Source organism: Nicotiana tabacum, chromosome 2 (assembly GCF_000715075.1).
Source record: "Nicotiana tabacum cultivar K326 chromosome 2, ASM71507v2, whole genome shotgun sequence".
NCBI classification, from domain to species: Eukaryota; Viridiplantae; Streptophyta; class Magnoliopsida; order Solanales; family Solanaceae; genus Nicotiana; species Nicotiana tabacum.
Genome location: NC_134081.1, coordinates 30,146,298 through 30,157,071, shown reverse-complemented (window position 1 = coordinate 30,157,071; position 10,774 = coordinate 30,146,298). Strand labels below are relative to the sequence as shown.

At 36.6% G+C, this 10,774-nt stretch overlaps 2 protein-coding genes across 2 annotated transcripts; one reads left to right on the top strand and one right to left on the bottom strand.

Annotated features, from left to right (window-relative positions):
* The first annotated feature begins 380 nt into the window (after positions 1-380).
* On the top strand, positions 381-5,669 carry LOC107812062 (reticulon-like protein B5). The gene is made up of 5 exons (XM_016637099.2): positions 381-567; positions 838-1,018; positions 1,248-1,389; positions 1,481-1,550; positions 1,882-5,669. The coding sequence occupies exons 1-5, from the start codon at positions 381-383 to the stop codon at positions 2,052-2,054; spliced, it is 753 nt and encodes a 250-aa protein (XP_016492585.1). The 3' UTR covers positions 2,055-5,669.
* Positions 5,670-6,463: 794 nt separating this feature from the next.
* On the bottom strand, positions 6,464-9,011 carry LOC107812055 (large ribosomal subunit protein bL17c-like). The gene is made up of 2 exons (XM_016637087.2): positions 8,739-9,011; positions 6,464-7,011 (listed from the first exon to the last, which is right to left on the bottom strand). Exons 1-2 carry the CDS (start codon positions 8,932-8,934, stop codon positions 6,602-6,604), a joined length of 606 nt encoding a protein of 201 aa, XP_016492573.1. The 5' UTR covers positions 8,935-9,011; the 3' UTR covers positions 6,464-6,601.
* Between the last annotated feature and the right edge of the window lie 1,763 nt (positions 9,012-10,774).

Below are 10,774 nucleotides of genomic sequence, written 5' to 3'. Positions count from 1 at the left end.
TACATATCCTTATTTGTTCTTTGCTACTTATTGCATCACTGCATGCATAATGCAGCCCTTCTATGAATTACTTATTCTTCTTCAAATGATTTGATTTTCCATCTGAGTTTTCACGTGTAAAATTAATAACTTTTTCAATAGTCGTTTGGTTCAACTGTAGGATCCCATTGGCTAGGTCATCCCATGGGATATATCATTTTGGTATAAAATCTATCCCGGATAACTAATATATATAACCAAACACGAGATAAATACAAACCCAAATTCTATCTCTAATGGATATATGTAATTTTTGTTAATAGAAAGGAGTTTCTAAAACAAAAGTTGTTATTATGCTTCCGATAATTAATTTGTAACCTATTTTCAGTCCCGGGGTCACCATGTCCGATCCAGTGGAGGAAATTGTTCCTGATTCTTCAGCGAAAGAGGTGCCAGGGACCGTTGATCACCGTGATTATTCTTCTTCATCATCCACCGATGGCGATGATTTTCGACGCCCCACCAACGAGAAGCCTCACCTCTTTGGCCGCCAGAAACCTGTCCATGCCGCCCTAGGCGGTGGCAAACGTATGTCTTATTCCGTAATTGTTATATGACGATAATAATTTCCATACCTATAAGAGCGTGTTATTAAGGGTAAATGGTAAGTTTAAAGTTAAAGAGTTTTTAAATATAAAAAGGTGTTATTCTTTATGAAACAAACTACTAAAAAGAAAAGAGTAACATATAAAATGGAACGGGTGAAGTACTTATTTTTGCATTATCTATCATTCTTGATTTGCTTTGTGTAAAATGTAAACTTATGATTATTTCTGGTAACAAAAACTCCTGTATCAGCCGCTGATATTTTGCTGTGGAGGAACAAGCAGATTTCAGCAGGGATGCTTGCTGCTGCCACTGTCATATGGCTGCTCTTCGAATGGATTGGTTATCATTTGCTCACTTTTATTTGCCATTCTCTCATACTTACCTTGGCCATCTTGTTCTTTTGGTCAAATATCTCCCACTTCGTCAATAAGTGAGTTCCCTTGCCTCAAAAACTTCACTTTATTTTTCACATGCCTTATAAATTCTGTTCTCTGGATTTTTGTCATGTACCTGACATGTTTTTGGACGATGTTTTGTATTTTAATGACTTGAGACTTTGCAGTTATCCGTGTTAGTTTATAGTCGCTATGCTTCTTACGTTCTCCTATCTGTCCGAGTGTATACATTAGGTGATAAGATCATATTGTACTCCCTGGCAGGACTCCTATGGAATTTCCAGAGATTTTATTGCCAGAGAAATTATGGACTGAGGTTGCTCTCCTGTTGAGGGACAGATTCAACTGGGCATTTGGTGTCTTCTGGGAAGTGGCTTCTGGAAAGGATTTGAAGAAGTTCCTATATGTACAAATCTCTCCCTACCCTCAGCTTTGTGTTATCTATAATTTCACTTCATGTATGTTTCTCAAGCGCAACATCCTATGTCAAACTGCAGAGTATTTTAGGCTTGTGGATTGTGTCTATCGTTGGCAGCTGGTTCGATTTTCTGACCCTTGTTTACATCTGTAAGTTCTCTTACCTTTTCTTCTTTCTATCAGCTGCAGAAGACAAATTTATGAAATTTGTTCCCTATATTATGGAAATGCAATAGAGTGCTCAGTTTTTGGACCAGTTTTTCTTAATCCCTGCTCAAAGTTCTCTGGCTGTTGGAAAAATTTCGCTGACCACTGTATCTCATTCTTCATTAATGTACCAAAGGCCTTCCTGGAATTCATAGAACTCCCAGTGACAGAATAACAGATTTTACTATCCAAATGGGGAAGAACTTAGGAATGATAGTGGAACTCAAAATATTTCCTTGTCATCGGTGATTCTAATTATTTGTTTTCTGGACAGTATTTGTCATGCTGTTGATAGTACCCTGGTTCTATGAGAAACATGAAGATCAAGTGGATATCTATGCACAGAAGGCCAAAAAAGAACTCAAGAGACAGTACAGTCATTTGGATGAGAAGGTTCTTCAGAAACTACCAAAAGTTCCTTTTGTTAAAGACAGTAAGCAGCAGTGATGACATTCTATTCCCAGGCAGATAAAGCATCACAGTAGGAGTGTCCTTTTTCTTTTTATAACCAGAACTATTCTAAGAGTTATTATGCTTATCCATTTTAACTATGAGCTACTGCTAAGTGTTTTCCCCCCTCAATCCCTATCTATTCTTTTCTTTCTTTTCTTGTTGGATAGTTATCCTTAGGAGTGACTCTCTACTTTCACCAAGTATCTCTCATTATTTGAATCAGATAAAAATTTTAAACACATGCAATCATGAGATTTGGTCTTCCATTTAATCAAATTGGAAAGGTCAATACTGGAGAACTGTGATGGTTTTTATGTTGCTCATTCTTCTTCAGGAGAGGGAGTTAAACGGTCTAGCAAATATTAACACTTGCATCCAATCCCACCCTGATGTACAAATTTCTAAGGGGTGATGGGAAATATAAAACAACAACAAATCTGAAGGAGCAGATTAATAAACCTCCAGTGTTTTGGTGTCGTTCTCCTAAATGGGTGAAAAATTGATCATGGCATCTAATAAATTGGGACAGGAAACCTTTAAAATAATCTACCTAAGAACAAAGAAAGACTTTTGACTTCAGATCAGACTTATCAGGAAAATCAAGCAAAAAAAAGATATGTTTGGTTCCATGATTTGAAATGCCTAGGTAAAACCTCACACCAAACTAGGTTGCTGATGAACTACTACAGCATTACCTTTTCGCACAGAGCAAATGCAGCATTTTCGAAGATTAAGAGCATAAGATATTTGGCTTCGCATCAGCCCGTATGTATAGAGGTATGTTTAAACCTAGCACTGAACTATCGCAACATTAATTCTTTGCGCTAAGCCAAAGCACCATTTCAAGTATTGAAAGCATAACAAGTAATCCCTTTCTTCTCCAATTAGTTCCGTAATCTCATAATCAGGTTTAGATCATCAGCGACCAGGAACTGGTCATACGGTATTTGGCCAATAAGCTAGACACACCTTTACCTACAGCCTACATTTGTGCTTCACACTTCATCTTTTCACATACTTCTGAAATTAAATGTCAAATGCCTGACTAACAAACAGTGCAGCAGAAGCAGAGAATGACCTGCTTCGTTAAACACAGAGGATATCCCAAAATTGAGTAGAAGGATTGCTATTCACACCTTAGATGTCTGAGATCCAGGGGGTAAGAAGGGCGTCCACCACTCAGATTCGTACTTCGGGTATGGAGCTACCCACTTCTCTGGCTTTTCAAACTTAAGACTAACGGGAGTACATGCCAAAGCTTCTTCTAGACTGTCAGCTTCATAGCTCTCCTGTAAAACTCTGTCTAGTCTCAACTTCATGAACCTACAACACCCAAGAAACACGTGAAGATACATACTGGGATAACAAAAGGCGGATTCGGGATTTAAATTCGATGAGTTCAATCTTTAAGTTTCCTAGCACCTACGTTGCTCGGACTCTCCGAAAATATAGCCAGGTGCATGTCAGATCCTCCAAAAGTAGTGCATTTTTTAAGTATCCGACACGGATGCGGTAATATTTTGGAGGGTCCACATAACATAGACTAGCACTAAACTTATTTCACTTTTGAAATTATGGATTTTGAATTTTGCTTGTTAAAAGTTTAGTGGTTTTTCTCACACATATACATGTTCCGTGTCAAAAATACTGGCTTCAACTGGAACCATAGAGGATAGACTGTATCCCACTCTGATTAACTTGCTTATCAATGTGCGAGCGCACACGCACATATATGTTCCGTATCAAAAATACTGGGTTCAGTTAAAATCATAAAAAATAGCCTGCATCCACCTTTGATTAACTTGCTTATCAACGCATATACCTTCTTGCATTTTCTTATGATGCATAAACTGGGAAAAGAGGGTAACTAAGGTTCAGGGTATTGAAAATAAGTGCACTTACGTGATCCACGGGCCATTTGTTGAGACAAGAGCTACTGCAGGTCTCTTCAGTCTCTTGGTAATATTAGGGAATTTATCCAAGAATTTTGGCTCAATCACAAGCCAGAAATCCTGCTCCATGTTGCGCTCTCCAAAGAGACGAAGACGTTCAAACAATTGCTCCTGGAAATGCTCCTCTTCATCTAGCATGAATTTGGCATTTGCAACAAGAAAATAGTACTTCTTCCTTTCTGTCTCTTGCTGTATATATAACAAAATATCAAACAGTAATTGAAACAAAAACTGATTGCTCTGGATACTCGCTGATCAGCATATCAACGAAATGTGAAAGTGAAAATCTAAACATGAAAAAGTATGGCATTTTGCTAGATAACTTACCTAAAAAGGAGTTGATTGAAGTTTTTGCCTTCGTTTCACATAAAAATGATCCATGCCTCAAGATAAGCATAGAACGCTCTTGTGATTTTTACCAGAAAAGAAATAAATGCACTTATCTTGTCCAGTTTATGAGATGGTTATTGTAAGTTTGTAACTTGAGATATTCCGTGTACATGGAAACCCATACCATGGCACATGGGGCATTAGTTTCCACATCATGGGATCAAATCGCCTCAGTTTTGACTTTTGATCAAAGAAAGAGAGCATGGACATTGTCAATTAGTGGCTTACTGCAACTAGTTAAGTTAAATTAATACTGATGTTAGTGTATATAAAGTCAATCATTTCTGTTGGAAAATATGAAATGAAGAACACAAAAGATTTAGGCTTGAAACACGTAAAAGGACTAAACACACTTTCCTAAAAAGCAATATCTGATCTCTCTCCTTTGCGAGATTGTAATGAGATTGTAATGTGAATAGCTTTAATGGACATGACACGAATTTCTACACTAAGCAAGTAGCAGAGAAATTCTGGTTAGAAAAGCAAGAAATAGCAACTCGAAATTTTCAGTATAGAAAAGTGAACAAGAAAGAGTTTGATTCCGGGGGTCAAAGAGTTTTAGAAAACGTTCTTGGTGGAAAAAAATGTGAATGAAGGATCTCACTGAATTGAAATTGTGTCCATGAATCTAAGAAAGGGTGAGATTTCTTGATCTCTCTCGGAATAGCAGAATGTATTTGCCAGAAGTTCAGTTAAATGTAGTACCAAAAGATAAGAACAAAATGGTTATCAAGACAAATGAGTGGTTAAAGGTGCACTAAATCATGAAACATAACTTGTCATTTAAAACGTAGTAATATAATTAAACAATTTCTAACACATTCTAATATTAGATAGTTTAAGCTTTTAAACAAGGTCATTACGTAATACTAGTAGCGAACAGGCGAACCAATTTCTCGACTTCCCTAAAGTTAAAAAGCAAAATCTGCAAACCTTTTCGGCAGGCTCAGAGGAATCAACAGCAGCAACGGCAGTCTTGAATGGTGTACTTAATTTCCAGCTACTGTTACTGCTTCCATTAAAAGGCTTGACAATAGTATTTGGTAATGCCAAGAATGGCAGCGATTGAGTACATTGTAGAATCAGGGAAGGTTTATGGCAACTGTGGGCTGACACATTCACTATACAACTGCCTAATGAACCCAGATTCAGAGCTGTTGAAGCTAACATTGTGTTATTAAGGATTTCCCTTTTGTGTCTGATTTTTATATATCTTGGCTTATGAAGAATGATGAGTAGATAGGAAAATACAAGAAAGTGTGATCCTACCTTATCTACTGCTTTCTCTGACTTCTTATCCCCTGCTGATTTCCCAACTTAACCCTTCCAATCCTATATGTAAAACATCTATATTTAACCCATTCTCTTGCAATTGGCATAATGTGTTGGTTACTAAAGCTAACTAATGTAACTTGTTCACAGCCAAAAAAAAAAAAGGTTACTACAAAAAATTATCTTGCATATATACCTTTACGTATCACTTAATAATATTTAAACATTATTTATTTTCAGATTTATTTGTAACTCTTATGATTAAGTTATTTAATTTTGTGTAAATATCAAAGCGGTAACTATTTTTCTTACCAGGTACTGTAATATGTATCTTCCAAATTTCCTTTTTTGTGCTAGTAAAAGCTTTCTGCCTTTAATCCGGGAACCATTTTGTCCCTTTGTTCAATTTATTGTTTTTAATCGAAAAATCCCCTAGGGCCAGCTGGCACGGATAATATGTTCACTCCTCTATCATTCTCTAATTAAATACCACACTTTTGTCTACAACAGGGTTCAAACACATGATATGCATCTAATCCACTCCCTTTGTTCAATTTGTCGTTGCAGTATTTTTATTTTTGGGTATCATACTCTTAGCAATCTTTGTTCAGCCCAAAGTTAGATATAATGTGTTGCCTTTCAACCTCAAGTACACGTGAATCAAAAAAGAAGAAAACACACCACCACACAAATATTACTGGTAATGCCCTTTGGAGTTGAGATAATCTGTACTGGTCAACAACAAAAGGCTTTAATAAATCAAACGTGAGCAAACAAACAAAACTGCACTTTGTAAAGGGCAATTTCAACTGAAATGCATAAAGAATTGAGATGGAATCATCTTTAGAACTCAGAAAAGTTTCTTAATTGACATCAAACTTCTGAACAAAAATAAATAAGAACATCTTAAAAATGACTATTCAGTTGCTAGACAAGCTCAATATAAGCCATTGGTGCATTGTCTCCTCGCCTGGGTAGAGTTCTTATTATCCTGGTGTATCCTCCATTCCTCTCTCCATATCTCTCCGGGACCTCCGTGAATAATGCATGCACTATCTGCTTCTCATAGATGAATCCAAGGGCTTGCCTTCTCTTATGGAGAGTGCCATCCTTTGCCAATGTGATCATCTTATCGACATACTTTCTCACTGCCCTGGCCCTTGCTTTAGTGGTCTTTATACGTCCGTGCTTGAGGAGCTGAGTTGTGAGGCCTCGTAAGAGTGCCCGGCGCTGATCTGGGGGCCTATTCAGTTTGGGCACCTTCCTGCCATGTCTCATGGCGGAAAACCGGCCACCATTATCAATCACAGTAAATGAGTGCTCAAAACTTGTTGAATCTGCAATTTATAATTTTAGGTTAGAAACTTTATCAACTTAAAGAAAAACATAGGTGTAGAAATAATAAAGCAATATAGCTTAAAATGCAGAAGTTGCACTGCGGATTTACTTAACAAGCAACATTCCATGTTCATCTGCAAACCAGATTTTTCTCTACGCTTTCACATTCTTCAAATTCCACAAATGACTCATGAAACCTTTTCCACTCTCAAACATCATATGTTTGTTGCGAGAATATCCACCTTATATCATGTTATAAGTTCTATGCCCAAACTAAAATATATAAATATTCACAATATCCAATCTTTGCAGATGAAAAATAGTATTGGTTTGAGCTAATCAGGCCTATACATCAGGACTCAATCAAATTTGATGAAAGATCTCAAAGACTCTCTCTTCTCTGAACATACCAATTTTCACAAGATCCAATAACTGCTAATGACTAACCACATGCTTGGACTTAATTCGCAGCCAGATATCAAACTCGCAGTGTCAGTTTCACCCAGGACTTGCAAATGAATGCTGGGCCGGGCAACCTTTAATGGCGTGAGCCACATGCAGGGTGACACTGATTGGCATAGAGCCCTGGGGAAAGAGACCCTCACAGTACAAGACAACTAGAAAAGGAAGTTCTCTTCCCTTTCTGTTAACTTTCAGACTGAAGCTTGAAAATAAAACTCAATTAAGAAGAAATTTGGTTATGCGACTTTCTCTTACAGGGTGACTAGACTCAGCTTAACCTACTTGATTAACTCGGGGAGCTAGAATGATTACAGTAACTGGAGCTAGACTTTTAGTTTGATCAAATATCCTAAAGCAAGAGCATCGACAAACTAACATAAGCAACCCTAAAAGAAAAGACACTAAACAAGAGTTCAATGTAGTTGCACTAAATGCTGTACAGAGGTAAAAATTGTTCAGGGGCTCTTGGGGCATTATTGGAAATGATTTAAACAAAACATGTAAGACTAAATTCACCTTACACCAACTGAGGAAAGCATATACATAGTAATAATTCGACTGGAAAGGTACATGAGGAAATAGTAAAGCTAGTAGACGAGAGAACTGGCGCCAAACGAAACACAATGGTCTGTTCCAATTTCATGTAACCTGTTTTTCTATGTCCCGTCCTAATCCCAAATCCATAAAGTAGTTGAGCTTATGGGATACAGACCATCCCATAAACAGAAACGGATCCAGGATATCAAGTTGGTGAATGGAAAGTACAAGTATACCTACGTACATACATGTATATATAGTTTTCTGAAAAGCCACCCACTGCCTAAATTGTGCATCTGTCCTTGCCCATAGATGTCATATATGGCAGAATCAAGAGCTGACCAACAATATTCTAGTCTAGGCAATCTGACCTTGTCCAATTAAAATTCCTAAAACAATCCCTCTTACTAGAAGTATCTTAATTATCACACTGTAAAAAGAGATGTACTCAAACACTCACCGACTAACATATTATGAACTCAAGCAGTAGAAATGCAACATTAGCATTTAGCTGCATCCCAGATAATACCAGTAAGTAATAACAACTATTATCAATATGACATGCCTAATGCATTAAACGGGTGCCTTCAATATCCATGGAAACGCCATATCAACATCCAAATGCAATAAATAAGGATTTTATTGCACTAAAAATGCAAACTTTTGTGCATTCGTATAGCATACGTAACAAACCAATCAATTAATTAATGCATAATTCCAAATCTACCTTGGGAACTAAGAGAAAGGAGCGGATGCAATGGAGCGAGACCAACGAAGGAGTGAAGAAGTCTGGAAGTGGATTTGGGCTTGGACCCAACGGAGAAACGGAGCGAAGGCTTCGAAAATGTTTGTGCGGAAGGGAGTGCGGACTTGAGAGAGGACATGCTCCAAGTCGTGGAAGCAGATGTGCTTCCGCACGCCATATCCTTAGCTTCTTCTTCTTCTTCTTCTTCTTCTCTCTGCTTGTGTCCTGATGTTCGGATAATGAGGAGGGGGGCTTACTTGAATGGATAATTGAACTTTGGCCCTAAAATTCTTCTATTATATCTTTCTACCACCCTTGGGTTTTTCCTTCATTTTAGTTTAATAGCAAACTAACACTTTAACTTGTACATGTTGGCAAAATCGGTCCTCTAAATTGGATTTTCCCCAATTATAGCGCCTCTATTTATTAAAGACTTCACATATTAAACATCTTTAATCATTGATTATGCTTGTGTAGTCTTTAATTCGCTAATTTAGCTTAGTGACATATCAATGAGACAAGTAAATAGAGTGAAATAAGGAATAAAGTTTACTTCCCTTCTTTCTTTCTTTTTTTTGGACAACTTTATATTTTTTCATCTCTGTCTTTCTTCTCTTCCACACTCTCTCTCTACATCTCTTACGTCAGAATGTTGTCTATACCAATCACAATATCTACAAACTTTGCTTTCTATATATTCTAGTTTCTTATTTCTCATCTGTTTATATTCATCACGTTGCAAGACTTTCCTCAATTAACAGTAGCCGAATAAAAACTCGTCTTCTTCTTCCCTATGTCCTCTTTATAAATCTCTTTCACGGAGTGATCAAGAGATCCATTTATCTGACTTTAAAAGTCACCACCAAATGTGGTGTACTTGGCATGTTTTCTATTTAAATTTGACTATCTTCATCACACCAACTCCTTCTTTCGTCCTTAAACTCGCAAAAGATTGATACACAACTCTACGTTAAAGCTGAATACGTATTATTATTCGCTCTCATCTATCTAAATACCCTAGCTAACTTTTTCGGTGTTATATCAGACCTCGATCTAGTTACCTACTTCTAGTACTGGTGCATGCCACTATGTGGTATCCCTTACTTTATTTTTCTTGTTTATCTTGTATCAGTCTCTCACACTATTATACTCCTTAAATTTTCGCTAAATTTTTGATTCACTTTGGTGTCTTAGATTGTATGAATGCGTGTTTTACATTTTCGAATGAAGTTGAATACTTAAATCTTATACTAAAAAGATGACATATATGTTTAGTGATAAAAAGGAATAGTTTGAGTTGATTTGAAAATATTAATGGGAAGATGTCAAAGTGAAATATAACCTAACTTAAAAAATAACATAACTTTAAATATAGAAAGAATTTGTCTATGGTTATTTGAAGAAAATTGTAATCCGCGAATTCTAGTTTTTTAACACTTTAAACAGTGTGGCATTATTATGATAATTTTATCAAAGGAGCACACTGCATGAAGATTTATGTTGGACACACAAATATGTGCTAAACGATAGGTAAGTTAAAAAAAGAACCTTTTAGAAGTGATTTTCCTCAAATGATGCAACAATAATAACCAGTATTTTAAAAGGCGTTTTCGGGACGTGCCGTCAAAAATGCTCCGAGGCGATGGTGGGGACGCAAGTCTCAAAAGGCGTACATCCAACAATTCGGGACGTACATCCGGGCTTTGAGGTGAGTTTTGTAGTGAGGCGTAAGTCCAAGAGACTTTTTCAAATTAAAACAAAATTTGTTGAATAAGTCCTTAATATACTTAATATAAAGAACAACAACCTTACGTTTAAAAGTCAAGCCCTTTTTTTATTGCTAGAAGCCCTAATTTATGGTCTTTTTCAATTATTTGTGTTGTCCACTAGTCTGTTACTATCTCCCAAAAGCAACAAACAATTAATATTTTTTTTACAAATACAAAGAAAATTCATTCTCCTCCGTAGAAGCAAGTTCAAAGTTTAAATTGTAAGTTAGCCATCCTTTTTGTTGCTCC

Coding starts and splice junctions, on each gene's coding strand:
- LOC107812062 (XM_016637099.2), top strand. CDS start 381: ATGTCCGATCCAGTGGAGGAAATTGTTCCTGATTCTTCAGCGAAAGAG. Junction 1,019..1,247: donor ATCTCCCACTTCGTCAATAA/GTGAGTTCCCTT, acceptor ACTCCCTGGCAG/GACTCCTATGGAATTTCCAG. Junction 1,551..1,881: donor TCTGACCCTTGTTTACATCT/GTAAGTTCTCTT, acceptor TTTTCTGGACAG/TATTTGTCATGCTGTTGATA.
- LOC107812055 (XM_016637087.2), bottom strand. CDS start 8,934: ATGGCGTGCGGAAGCACATCTGCTTCCACGACTTGGAGCATGTCCTCT. Junction 7,012..8,738: donor CCTTTCTCTTAGTTCCCAAG/GTAGATTTGGAA, acceptor TATAAATTGCAG/ATTCAACAAGTTTTGAGCAC.